The sequence below is a fragment of the Felis catus genome, chromosome B4 (assembly GCF_018350175.1).
Source record: "Felis catus isolate Fca126 chromosome B4, F.catus_Fca126_mat1.0, whole genome shotgun sequence".
In the NCBI taxonomy this organism is placed as follows: Eukaryota; Metazoa; Chordata; class Mammalia; order Carnivora; family Felidae; genus Felis; species Felis catus.
The window spans coordinates 7,247,062-7,261,647 of record NC_058374.1 but is presented as its reverse complement, the minus strand read 5'-3'; the positions used below and the strand labels follow the sequence as shown (position 1 = coordinate 7,261,647).

The window sequence follows — 14,586 nt, the reverse complement described above, 5'->3', positions numbered from 1 at the left end:
AAAAGCAGCTGAGGTATAAGCTTCAGATAAGGCATTGTTAGACACAAAAGTCCACGTTTATCTTAGCTTTATAGTTCCTAAGGACAGAGAACCTCAAGTTTGCTTCTTAGTCCAGTCTGATATTAACCACTTTACACACAGCCTGCTGTTCTTTAAGCCTCCAAATGCTCCAAACACTATCTACACTCCCCTTTCCCCCCAGTCTTACAGTATTGCCCTGTGTTCTCCTTTGGCAAAATTCTCCACGATGCCTTTGATATATAGTCTCCCTTACTGCAGCAGTTTATTAAAACCTAGTTTTGTTGGACTGTAGGTGGGTCCCAAGTGGTCTTTATCAGAAGAATTTTATGGGGAATATCTTTTGTTACCATTCATGAATTGTTCATAATCATGCCACAGTTTAGTTGGATCACAACCTATGCATTTTTGTTTTTCCTGGAGTTTTTAATTGTCTTTCTTTTTCTTATGAGGTACAACTCAATTTTGTCACTATTAACATCTAGCAAGACACATAAGTCATTTGAAATGGTGACTGAATGAACAGCTGTGACAAGCGATGACATCCACGTTATTGGCAACAGCATTTGGAAGGCATCGTGGATGGGGAGGCCCATCTTGATTTCAGAGTTCTCAGTCGTGGAGGAATGGTGTTTCCAGGTCCAAGGAATACTGTCATTGCTTTGCAGCCTTGTGGGCAATGTTTGCCCCGGGATTTCTTTTCATTTTCTTCTAGGTTGGTCTTATTTCTCCTGGTCTTCCATGTCTTCCTCTTTCTTTTTCACTTTTACTTTGCTGGAGTACATTCTGAAATAACTTCCTCAGGATGGGTATGTGAGAGACAAACTTTCTGAGGCCTTGATTAACATTTTGACTGTATATGGAATTGAAGGTTCAGAATACTTCATCATTCCAGCATCTTATAACAATCAGCATTGCTGGTGATGCATCTAATGTGCTCTAATACCTGATTCCTTTTTTGTGTCTTCTCTACTGGATGTTTGGAGATTTTACGGTAATGGGCTTAGGTGTCAGTCTTTCTTCAGCCATTCTTCCCGACTGTCAGTGAAGCTTTTCCATCTTAGTATGTATGTCCATTTTTAGTTCTGGGAAAGAGAAGTGTAGGAAGCCTGTCACCTTAGTCACTCATTCACTCATTCATAGATTTGGAGGTCTCCTTCCTGTATTTGGCCCCCTTCTCACTCCCAGCTTATGCTGAGCCAGAGCCTGCCGTCTCTCTGACGTTCTGTGGATGGTTTGCATCTTGGTCCTTTGCTGCAGCCTCTTCCCACATAGGCTGAGCTGTAGAGTTCTTGTTCTGCTCAATTTCCCACCTTCCAGAAATGTTTGAAGTGTTGTACCCTCTAATGGTTGCCCCTGCCACTCTTACTCGTTTGGTTTAATCCGATCCCTTTTATGGTCAGTCTGCCATCTTGAATCAGAGAACCTTCACTGCAAGCACTGAAAACATTTGGAATGGTTTGTATTTTTAAATGCTTTGTAATCCCTTATTCTTTACCCTTACCCCTGGCCACATCCACCAAACTTTACCAAGTATAAAAACCTAATATATTAGGCATTTTAAAGTCACATCAGATGTCAGGCTTTTTTGGCCATTCCTGTAAAGAGAAGGATGCAGTTCACATCTTGACCCCAAAGCTGTGTTTTCCAGCAGGCCACCTATTTCAAAATGCCCTTTCCTCTCTGCCCCTTGGCGTGACTTGGGGAGAGGTAAGGACGTTCAGCAGTCTGGAATTCTGTCTCTTCAGTATTCCTTGATCCTTTGTAGCCTTCCTCTAGTTCAGGCCTTTGGCTTCCCCTCCCAAAACTAACGTATCGTTTTTCTTCCCAAGGACTCTCTTGGGACAGTGGCCGGTGCCCTGAAGGGACTTGAGGGAACCAGGTTTTCCTTTTTCTCTTTCCAACAGGGAAAAGGGGACTGAAACGTTCAGAGCCTCTGTCGTGATTCCCAGCAAGGACAAAGCTGCCTTCCTCCTCAGTTATGAAGAACTCTTGCAGAGGCGGCTGGGGAAGTATGAGCACGTCATTAGCGTGCGCCCCCAGCAGCTGGTGGGGAGGCTGACGGTGGAAGTGAATGTTCTGGAGAGGTCCGGCATCACATCGCTGGAGGTGCTGCGGTTACAGCACAGTAGGCAGAAGGGCAGCGTGAGGGGGGAAGGTGAGTGCGGTTGCTGGCTTGGGGAGGGTGTTGGCTTTACAGAAGCCTATAAAACAGCTCCCCTTCAACAAAGGCTCTGAGAGTTTGTGGGAATCTGAAAGACGACGGCGAAGCAAAGGCAATGCCCTGTACGGGTTTTTTAATTTATTTATTTTGGGAGAAAGAGAGAGAGCGTGCGTGCAAGCAGGGGAGGGTCAGAGAGAGAGGGAGAGAAAAAAATCCCAAGTAGGCTCTGTGCTGTCAGTGCAGAGCCCGATCACAAAATCGTGACCTGAGCCCAAATCAGGAGTCAGACACCTAACTGATTGAGCCACCCAGGCGCCCCCTTGTAGAGTTTTTTTTTTTTTTCCCTAAACCAGGGTTCTATCAGGAGACTTAAAGAAGTTTAAATCATTTGATACAGTAATCCTCACTTCTGGGCATCTAACCCAAGTGAAGCATCTAAAATATTGGGGATGTTACATGCATAACGCTGTTTACTTTCCTTATTTTTTAACATTTATTTATTTTTGAGAGAGAGACAGAGCGTGAGTGGGGGAGGGGCAGACAGAGAGGGAGACACAGAATCCGAAGCAGGCTCCAGGCTCTGAGCTGTCAGCACAGAGCCCGACGTGGGGTTTGAACCCACGAACCATGAGATCATGACCTGAGCTGAAGTCAGTCGCTTAACTGATGAGCCACCCAGGTGTCCCTTTGCATAACCCTATTTGATAACATTTGTAGTAGCAAAAATGTTCTATCGTCCTAAATATTCAACCATACAAACGTGATTAGTAAAATATGGTTATGAAAACGATTCAGCATGTGATTGGGGGGAAAAAGACACATTTGTACACATTCTATAATGTTAAATGAGGGACGCCTGGGTAGTTCAGTCAGCTGAGTGTCCAACTTTGGCTCAGGTCATGGTCTCACAGTTTGTGGGTTTGAGCCCCACATCAGGCTCTGTGCTGACAGCTCAGAGCCTGGAGCCTGCTTCAGATTCTGTGTCTCCTTCTCTCTGCTCCTCCCCAGCTCATGCTCTCTGTCTCTCAAAAATAAATAAACATTAATTAAAATTAATTTTTAACTAATTATAATTTAAAAATTATGTTAAATGTGAAGTGGACAAAAGGCTAGAAAGTTATATAAAGTAATCATTTTATACTAGAGGATGAGGGATTCCATGGTTATTTTTCTAAAAATCCATTTTTGAAACATTAAACATATAACACTAACATAAACGTTTCAACAACGTGTGAGACTCTTTCTAAAATTAAGTAGTGGAAACTCTGTACTATACATTTGATTGAGGGCATGGGCATTTTGGTTCATAACCTGGACTTCTTAGTTTAGGTTTTTCTCAAAATCTGATTTTTAAAATAGCACTCTGTTGAAATGATAATGATAAATTCAGTATAATATAATTTTAATTACAGTAATTTCAGCTGAGAGTTTATATGTAAATGTTCACTTGTTTTTCTTATACCACTTTTTGTTTTATTTTTACTTATGTATTTATTTTTATTTAAATTTTTTGAATGTTTACTTACTTCTGAGAGAGAGGGAGAGAGAGAGAGAGAGAGAGAGACAGAGTGTGAGCAGGGGAGGGGCAGAGAGAGAGGGGGACACAGAATCCGAAGCAGGCTCCGGGCTCTGAGCTGTCAGCACAGAGCCTGATGTGGGACTCAAACCCATGAACCTTGAGATCATGACCTGAGCCGAAGTCAGACACTTAACCGACTGAGCCACCCAGGCACCCCATTATACCTCTTTTTGTCTTAAATGTTTGTTTTTGAGAGAGAGAGAGAGAGATGGAGAACACATGTGCATCTGTGCACACGTGAGCCAGGGAGGGGGCAAGAGAAGGGGGGAGAGAGAGAGAATCCCAAGCAGGCTCCATGCTGTGAGCGCAGCGCCTGATGTGGGGCTCAATCCCACAAACCGTTGAGATCGTGACCTGAGCCGAAACCAAGAGGTCAATGCTTAACCGACGGAACCACCCAGGAGCCCCTAAATGTTCACCTGTGTCGGGCTGTGCTGTAAGCAGACCAGTAAGCCTTCGTGTCAAGTCAGATAACGAGGCAGATGTGCTAGAAAGCTGCACAGGGCTGGGAATCTCTAGATTTCAGTATTTGTGATGTTGAGGCCCAGAAAATGCTTTGTCTCCTTATGGTATTTAACTCAATGCCTTTTATTTTATTATTTTTTTATTATTTTTTTATTTTATTTTTTTCAACGTTTATTTATTTTTTGGGACAGAGAGAGACAAAGCATGAACGGGGGAGGGGCAGAGAGAGAGGGAGACACAGAATCGGAAACAGGCTCCAGGCTCCGAGCCATCAGCCCAGAGCCCGACGCGGGGCTCGAACTCACGGACCGCGAGATCGTGACCTGGCTGAAGTCGGACGCTTAACCGACTGCGCCACCCAGGCGCCCCAACTCAATGCCTTTTATTTATTTATTTATTTTTTAATTTTTATTTTTTTAATTTTTTTTTTCAACGTTTATTTATTTTTGGGACAGAAAGAGACAGAGCATGAACTGGGGAGAGGCAGAGGAAGAGGGAGACACAGAATCGGAAACAGGCTCCAGGCTCTGAGCCATCAGCCCAGAGCCTGACACGGGGCTCGAACTCCCGACTGCGAGATCGTGACCTGGCTGAAGTCGGACGCTTAACCGACTGAGCCACCCAGGCGCCCCAACTCAATGCCTTTTAAACTGTAGATAGCTAATTAAGTGCTTGCCAGTGAGGAAAGAAGAACGAATATATACCGAAGCTAGTAAAGAATGTTTTAAAATTTCCTTTTTTCCTAATCATAACTTATGGGGAAATTCTCCTATGTACTGCTGTGTGAAGGGGGTATGTTTTCAGGAGAAGGAAAATTCTTTAGGACTTGCTGGGATCTCAGAGAGGGCGGAGCCACCATGTGGAGGGGCTCGTTGGAGATGCTGGGGTAGTCCTGCTGCGGTAATGAAATGTGTGCACTTTGCCGAATTTCCAGAACCGCTGTGACTCTTTAGTGTGTGAATTGTGGCATGCATGTGTTATCTGTGGAGGCCATATGGATTAGGATTGTTAGTCAAGAAAGTTGCTTACTGTTTATATTCTGGGCCTGTGAGAACCTCAGAGGAGTTTTTCCAGACCATTGATCTCTTGGGACCTGTTTATTTTTAAGAAAGTTGTTTTCCTAGCTTTTTGTACCAAAGCGGATATTTTGCCTTCCAAAGCATGGAGATTTCACAAGCACGTATCCAAGCCAGGTGCAGTGGACCAGTTCCCTTTTGGCTCCTCGTTCCCATCCTTCCGAGCTCAGCTGTTCCTGTCCCTGCAAAATGGCGGCCCCGACATGGAAATGCACAGGATGTTGTGATGTTTGTCTGGACCTTATTGCGTGTTACCCAAAGAAATCCGGGGTAGAGATCAAACTAGAATTGGGCTTGCCCCAGAACATGAGCTGTAACTGTGTGAATGTGGACCCAAGCCAGTACATTCCTCTGATAGATCTGGCTGCCGTGAAGAGATCAGACTTCTGGAATTTCTCAAAGCAAATCTGTGACCACTGGACCCGTTTGCATCCTTGGGGATACACTTCTGGATTGGGATGACTGCGTGCTTGATCCTAGACTCAGCACTTGCGTGCGCTATCTCATTCAACCTCCACAACAACCCTCTTGTGTTGTATTTTTTATCCCATTTTATTTCTGAAAAAGGCTTACAGAGTTTATAATACGAACAAGGACTCATATTTAATTACTGTTAGAAACAGAATCTCTAGGCATAGAGCTGACTCCCAACTTCATGCCCTTGCCCTCTGAACTGTACTGCCTCCTTAGTAAATAGAAATGGCAAAATACTGAGGGTCTGAGCTCAAATTCCAGATGGCTCCCTAGTTACGTAAGAAGAAAAAGAAAGGCTCAAAGCAGTACAACCTATCTTGGCCTCGGTTTCATTGTCTCATATATCAGGTATGCCAGGATTGGGCCCATAGCTAGTGTTTCTTCTCAGTGTAAAAACGAATCTTGTGAGATGTAATTTGGAAGCCAAGGCATCATACTTACCGGATTATTAAAGTAGAGTGAACTCCTGTATGTGGTTCAAAGTCCAAAAGATTATAAATTGGTTTACAGTGAAAGACAAGACTTCCTCTCTTATGCCTCCCACCCGCAGTTTCTCCTCCCCTAAAATATTTTGATGGTTTATGAGCTCAGTCGGACAGAGTCTTTGAAACTGAGACTTCTCCTAGAGCATGATGGGATGTGTGATGTTCCGAAGGCACACGCCAAGATAGATATTCTGTGTATGTGGCTTGTTCGAGGCTGGTTATTTCACTTTCTGTGTTAAACCCAAACTTCCTATTGTCCCATGGCACCAAAATTACTGCCCTTTCCATGATTCCAATTTTTTTTTTTTTTGCAGAAAATTTTTATTTATGATAAGATCCCTGATAGTGAGGAGTAAAACAGAATGAGATAAACAAAGTGAGAAATAGGGTAGCTTGCCTGTTTTATTCCCTTTTGCTTGGGGCGCCTGGGTGGCGCAGTCGGTTGAGCGTCCAACTTCAGCCAGGTCACGATCTCGCGGTCCGTGAGTTCGAGCCCCGCGTCGGGCTCTGGGCTGATGGCTCAGAGCCTGGAGCCTGTTTCCGATTCTGTGTCCCCCTCTCTCTCTGCCCCTCCCCCGTTCATGCTCTGTCTCTCTCTGTCCCCAAAATAAATAAACGTTGAAAAAAAAATTATTCCCTTTTGCTTTACATCAGTGACCCTCAAACCTGGCTCTACCCGTTAATCACCTGGAGAGGTTAAAAAAACTCAAAAAACATAGAGATGACTGAGCCCTGCCTCAAGCACTTGAATCAGAATTTACCAGGGTGAGCCCTAGTGGCTGGATTTCTGGGTGTGATAGCGTTACAAATTTATACGAGAAGCCAAACAACATATGAGTGCTTTAACGTGTTCGCTTAGTTGTAAAGCTAAAGAATGAGGCTGCGTATATTTCTACCACGGAACGGGTCTGGTTCTATGACTTCCGTGGTTTCCCCTTTATCTTGTTTACTTTTTTAGCAAGCAGTCTCGTTGAGGTTTTAGTTTATATAGCATAAAATTTGGTCATTGTAAATGTACGACTCGTAGATTTTTAGTTTTTGCAGAGTTGTGCAACCGTCACCACCATCCAATTTTAGCACACTTCTTTCGCCCAGAAAGATCCACGTACCTGCAGTCACTCCCTGTTTCCGCCCCAGCCCCAGGCAGCCGCTAATCTACGTGCTGTGTGTCTTCAGACAGCTGTACTTTCAGAAGCAGCCCAGGTGATTTTGATGCTCTGCAAATGTTAGGAACCCTTACTTTGAACTTACTAGCAGACTTTAGGGACATTCACTTGGTCAAGATCTTGACCTACAGAAACACCTTTGAAAATAAGTAAGATTGTTCTTGTACTTTCACGGGACCCTCAGCACACTCTGACTTTTGACCCTTACTAAAATGTGCATCGTCCCTCGTTTCCACTAACATGTTTTTACTGTTGGATACAGGCCAACATAGGATTACTCACACAGTTGGTGGAAAATAACCTCTTTCCATAAGCAGTTTCTTCTGCTCATCAACATAGTTGGAAATGGAAAAGTACCAACAAGCCAATGGGTTGGTGCAGTCTTTCTAGGATAGTCTTGAGCTTATTAAACTGGGTAGCCCATCTTCTCTTGGAAAAGACGAACGTGATCATTCAGTGCATTGGCGGGCAGGGGTGGGGGGGGAGTCCAAAGAGCTTCTCTCCTTTCCTTGATTCCTACTGTGGCTTCCTAGACCTCTCCTGCTCTTCCCCACTCTTCCCCACACCACAGTGAGAGCAGAGGCTCCTACCTTTCGAAGCGTGTCTACCTTCCGCCTTCCTGTCTCCCACAGCTCCTTTTCTGGCCCAGTGGGTCCCGAACATCAGGTTGTGCTGCACGTTAGGATCGACCGGGAGCTTTTGTAGAGCTATTAGCCATGCCAGTTAAATTAGAGTCACCGGGGTGAAGGCTTGTTTTCAAGTGTTACTTGGCTTAATTCCTACCTCTTTGTTCCCTAAAACTGGGATCGTGGGCTGCTGACTCTGTTTCCAAGCCTCCCAGCTGGAGTTCCTAAGTAATCCCAACTCCTCATCTTTTCCAACAGTGACGGACTCATGTGATGCCACCCTAATCTGACATTAAAAGGAAATTTTAGTTTCAGGAGCTAAGAGACCAACGTAACTATCTTCATTTTCTTCCAGTATCTGGTTCATCATCGTTGGGGCTCCATACTCAAGAGCACAGAAGAAAGCTAGAGTACCAGGGTTGTGCTGTGAAAGTACGTTCTGAAAAGACAACCTACGGAATGGGGGGAAATGTTTGCAATTCATATGTCTGAGCATCCAGTGTCCAGAATACGTAAAGAATTCTTACCACTCAATCAAAAGGAGATAAACAGCCCAATTTAGATACGGGCAAATGTTTTGAATAGACATTTCTCCAAAGCAGACACGTAGATGGGCAAGAAGCACAAGAAAGGACATTCACAACCATTAGTCGTTAGTGAAATGCAAATCAAAACCACAATGAAATAGCACTTCACTCCCATTAGGATGGCTGTAATAATACAAAGAAACAAAAATGGAAAACGACAACTTTTGGCAGAGATGTGGAGATCCTTGTACATTGCAGGTGGGAATGTAAATGGTGTAACCATTGTGGAAAGCTATTCGATTGTTCGTCAGAAAGTTAAACAGAGGATTACCTTAAGATCTAGCAGTTTCTCGAGATGTATATATGAAAGAATTGAGAACTAGTATTCACATAGTTGTATGTGAATAGCACTGCTATTCACAGTAGCAAAAAGGTGCGAACAATCCAAATGTCCATCAGTAGGTGAATGGATGGTCGGCATCCGGTTATGGCCATACAATGGGATATTGTTCAGCCACGTAAGGGATAAAATACAACATGGATGAACCTTGACAACATTATGCCAAGTGAAAGAAGCCAGACTCAAAAGGTCATGTGCCACATGATTCCACTTATATGAAACATCCAGAAGAGATAAATCCAGAGAGACAGAAGGCGTGTTGATGATTGCCAGGGTCTGGGGAGGAAGGGACGGAGGGAGAGTGACTGCTTTAGTGGTTACAGAGCTTCTTTGGGGATGATGAAAGCGTTTTGGAACATTGTAAATGTACCAAATGCCACTGAATCGTGCACTTCAGAAAGGTTCATTCTATGTTTGGTTGACTTTACCTGTTAGAATCCTACCTCGCCCCAGTGTCCTGGGCATCAGGGTCTGCTGTGCCCTCCAGCGTTTGGCTGTGCCCCCTTTCTGTGTCCCGGAAGACAGATGGTAGGGCTCAGTGGAACTCCGCTTCCGGACAGCCTGCTTCTTAATCCCATCCTCCCACGTGAGAAGCATCCGATAAAGTTTTGACCCTCAAATAAGCCTAAGAACCGGGGAGACTTAGTTAGAAAGAAGAGAACCACTTGAAACGAGCCTCATCGCCTTTTCTGTGTGTGTGGGTGTGGATGGGAGGTTGGCCCGCAGCAGCCTTTGAAGTTACGTCCTGCAAGATCGAGTGACCTCCGACGGGAGACTCGCACAGGGTCTTGTAGATCAGTAAACACCCAATAAGGGGTTGATTGAATCTGTCAAAAAATCCCATTTCTTTTTCTCTGTTTGGTCTGTTAACCTCAGGACTCTGTCTTCTGCTGTGCAGGCTCTCTTAGGATTGTATTCTAGGCACCCAGCGTGGTGCCTGCCGTGGAGCAGGTGCTCAGGAAGTATCTGCTCAGTGAACTCAGGAACAAATAACTGTTGGCAGTGAAGGTGCCGCTAGGTTTTCAACACCTTCTTGGTTTAAGTTGGGTAATTTTGCCAGAACTTAGGTGCACCTCTTATTTTCTGTGCATGGGTGGGGATTAGGGGAAAGAATTTGGTTCCAGAAGCCTGGTTGCAAATACATGGCTGTTCTCCTCTTCCTGAGTTCCCAGAGAAAAGCTAGGATGCTCAGTTAAATTTGAGTTTCAGGTAGACAAGTATGTCCCGTGCCATCTCTGGGACATACTTAAACTAAAATACCTTTTGTTTATCTGCGATTCAGATTTAACTGGGAATCCCGTGTTTTTATTTGCTAACCCAGTCACTGCGTCGTGACTGATGGTTCACCCCTGGTTCCAGCTGCCCTGCTCTCCGTGTTCTTCCCCGGGATCTAGTCTCTGTTCTACAGCTGGAAGGGAATGGCCCTGTTTGGGCTGTGTACACTTGCCAGGAAATAATAATCTGGTTGTTATGTGAGGGTTTCCAGCATTGTTCGGCGTAGCAATGATTCAGGTATGAATCATTTGGCTCCATAGTTGGTTTTGTTTGGTTTTGTTTTCTTTTGTTTTGTATTTAATGCTGATATGAGAACTGTGTTCTCTTGTTTGTTCTGACACTGGCCAGCTGTGAGCAGGATGGCTCAGAGAGACCTAAGAGGTGGCCTTCTCTCTTTCACTTGACATTGGTGACCAGTCTGCTCTTCTCGGGGACGCCTCACTCTCTCTCTTCCTTCTTCCTTCTTCCTTCTTCCTTCTTCTTCCTTCTTCCTCCTTCCTCCTTCCTCCTTCCTCCTTCCTCCTTCCTCCTTCCTCCTTCCTCCTTCCTCCTTCCTCCTTCCTCCTTCCTCCTTCTTCTTCCTTCTTCCTTCTTCCTTCTTCCTTCTTCCTTCTTCCTTCTTCCTTCTTCCTCCTTCTTCCTTCTTCCTCCTTCCTCCTTCCTCCTTCCTCCTTCCTCCTTCCTCCTTCCTCCTTCCTCCTTCCTCCTTCCTCCTTCCTCCTTCCTCCTTCCTCCTTCCTCCTTCTTCTTCCTTCTTCCTTCTTCCTTCTTCCTTCTTCCTTCTTCCTTCTTCTCCGGTGTGTGAGGTGGAATGTGGTCCAGGTGTAGGCACTGTCCGCTCTAGCTGTGGCTGAAGCCAGAGATGTGCCTGTCGCGTGGGACCTGGGTTACTGAGAGCACCTGTCCCACCCACTGGAATGCTCCCACGATGGATTTCTTGAAAGTCTCCCCTTTTCGTCTGCGCAACCACATGACGATATGTTGAGTCGTCTCCGTGTTAAATGTTCCACAAGCCTGTCCTGAGTTCTCACCGTGTTCCTGGCAGCTGCGCCAGATGCCCGGAACCTAGAAACGTCTAAGATCTTGTCACAGCCCTTGCGGAACTTACAGCTGGTAATTTTTAAAACTTAAGAAAGTTTCAATTGTGGTAACAAGCGCACGTTAAATTCACCATCTTCACCATTTCCAGGCCAACAGTTGAGCGGTGTTGAATTTACTGACATTGCTGTGCAGCCAATCTCCAGAACGTTTTTACCTTCCCGAACTGAAACTCTGTATCCATTCAACAGCATCTCCCCATTGCCCACCCCTTGCCCCGCCGTGCCCTGAATCCCTGGAAACTACCATTCTCCTTTCCGTCTCTGGGAGTTTGGCCAATCTTAGATACCTCACGTAGTGGCATCACACAGTCCATATTTGTCTTTTTGTGCCTGGCTTATTTCACTTATGTGATGTTCTCCAGGTTCATCCGTATTGTGGCAAAAATAGGATTTCCTTCCTTTCCGTGTCTGAAAAATATTCCATTGTGTATATAGACCACGTTTTGTTGGAGGTCACTGGGTTGATTCCAGTCTTCGTTAATGTGAATAGTGCTGCTATAAACATAGCGTACAGGATCTTCGAGATCCTGCTTTCATTTTTATTGGGTAGATACCCCAAAGTGGAATAACTGGACCATATTGTATTTCTAGTTTTAATTTTTTGAGGCACCTCCATGCTGTCTTCCATAGGGCTATGCCATTTTGCAGTCCTAGTCATGGTGCACAAGTGTTCCAATTTTTCCACATCCTCACCAGCACTTGTTATTTTTTGTTTGTTTGTTTGTTTGTTTGTTTGTTTGTTTTGGGTAGGAGTCACCCTAATGGTATATAGAGTTGTCAATTTTGAATAATAACAACCCTTTTGTCAGGTTGAATCTAGGAGATGCCATGAATGCTCTCCCAGTGATTGGGCCGTGTTCCTCCTGTGTGCAAGAGAACAGTGTAGAGGGATTTAACAGAAATCTCTGGATCTTTGTTGCTGTGGCACCGCTTTTGGTAGGCTTTCCATCTATACTTAGAGTGGCTGGTATTTGAGGCCTTCCATGGACACAAAACGATACCAGGAAGAGAGAACACATGCTTTGCGGGCTAACTGCGTGTAGAATGTGTGAGGTAGTTGACTTGTTTCCCACGTCGTTTCTCTGAGGAAGTCAGTCACACGGGGAAAACTGAGGCTCAGGAATGTACTATTTTAGGAAGAAAGAGCGTCGGGGAAGTAGTGAAGAAGGCAAATTTTCTAAGAAATTTGGGCAAGTGCCACTCAAATGTCAAGCGATGGAGTTGAATTTGAACTCTTCCAACTATAAATTTGCATTAGTATTGTATGTCGCATGTTGCTGTCATGTCTATATGATGCTGTTTTCCAAATAGGTATAAAATGCCTATTTTCCAAATAGGTATAAAATACCTATTATCAGGATAGGGGACAAAACTCCCTTCCCATAAGAAAATGATAATAGGGGACTTATGAAGGCATCGAACCAAATTCCTACGCATCTTGATCAACGCAACTTTACCGCTTTCCCCCCCGAGACCTCGCCAATATGTATTTTTAATTGAGGTGTAATTCACACAACATTATATTAGTTTCAGGCGTACAGCGTGATGATTCTATATCTGTACATGTTGCAAAGTGATCACGGCAATAACTCTAGTTGGCGTCCATCACCACCCACTTACGGAGTTGTTTTTTCTTGTGGTGAGAGCTCTTTTAAGATTGACTGTCCTCAGCCACGTGGTGCAGCATTATGAACTCTGGCCAGCGTGCTGTGCCTTACAACCTCATCACCTTCTCTCTGGATGCTCCGCCAGCTTGCTTGAATTTCGTCTGTATTGCTGCTGTCAAAGGGTGGTTGCCCAATTAGTCACAATATTTTGGACTGCCCTCTGTTGAAGAAATCTCCCCACTGGGGTCCAGGTGAGCAGGTCACATAAACAAATGTAGATAGTTTAGCCCTTTCCCCGGGGGGAAATGAGCAGGCCGTGTTTGTTTGGAAATCCTTTTGTAAAGCACCAGGTGTCTGCCGTGTTTCTCAGTAGCAAGCCCGCGGGCCACAGGAAAGAGGCAGGAAACCCCTCTGCCTGCTGACCCAAACGGGCATGGCTTTCAGCTGATGTCCTTGACTGTGGTTCTTTGCTCCTAAATCTTTTCACCTTTAGACTTTTACATAGCAGCTTGACTTCCGTTTTTCCCCATGTGGTTGTCTGGGAGGAGAATGTTTATTTGTGAATAACATCCATGCTCCAGGACAAAACGGAGAACATCCGTTTCATTCTCTAAAATGTATGAAGTGCTTTGTCCTTACAAGATAGAATCAGCAGGAGGACTACTTAATAGCACTTGCGTGTATGATTCTTAACCTTACGTAGACTCCTTGGAGAGTCTCGTGAAAGAAGGCTTTGGGCACTGTGTCCAGAAAAAAATCCACCCATGTATACTTTCATGCCAAATTCTGTGTATAATTTCAGGGGGCTCTTGGGAAACTACCGGCTCCCTTACGCTTTATAAAGATTGTTCTGTCTCCAAACATTCTTGAACTCCCTATTATGAATGTTCATTATGATTTCTCTTTTCTGCTCCAAATAATGATTATTTCGTTTTTACTAAGCTCTCAGTTGTGTGGAGAAGCCTGTCACCGCAAAAACGTAAACTGTGTGTTAAAAAGAGTATTTTTTTTTCCTCATGAGTTGCCTTTCATCCCAGACAGAGAGTATAAGAAGCTACTTCAGAAAGGGGCAGAGGCTGGAGGCTGATACGTATTGAGTACCTACTATGTGCCAGGCACCGTGCTTGGTACCTTATATATGTGATCTCACTTAATTCCGACAACGATGCTATGACGTGGATTTACTCACGTCAAACGGAGGTAGAGCTGAGGCTCAGAGCTTTAAGTCAGTCACGGGGATTCTGTCAGACCCTAGAGTCCACTTTCCTCAGTAGTATGTGGCTTCTAAAAGAACACGTATCTTGTTCGAAAATACCGGGGTCTGGAAAAAGGAGCACGTCCCGGGGACACTGGTGACCTGCGGGTGGCGGAAGAGTGGGTGGAGAAGGAGTGGTTGGTGAACCTTCCCGGGGAGGTACTGGAGGCCCCGGTGGGCCACAGAAGGCCGTCTCGCTCACGAGCTCTGATGCCTGCATTGAAACAGGAAGATGCCATTAGGAGACCCGGCTTCGTCCAAATCAGAGCGGTCATCGCGCTGCATTCTCTCCCCCCAACCAAGTGGGCACGAAGGAGAGAAAACCAAGAGGAGGAAAAGACATGTGGGTTCTCATTAGAAAAGTAGGTC

The 14,586-nt window shown here is 44.9% G+C and overlaps 1 protein-coding gene across 1 annotated transcript in view; it reads left to right on the top strand.

Annotated features, from left to right (window-relative positions):
* ITIH5 (inter-alpha-trypsin inhibitor heavy chain 5) overlaps positions 1 to 14,586 on the top strand; it is an 80,366-nt gene that overhangs the window by 26,702 nt on the left and 39,078 nt on the right. Inside the window, exon 5 of the mRNA XM_011283573.3 lies at positions 1,926 to 2,176. Coding sequence (XP_011281875.2) covers positions 1,926 to 2,176 — 251 coding nt within the window. The remainder of the gene's footprint in view (positions 1 to 1,925; positions 2,177 to 14,586) is intronic.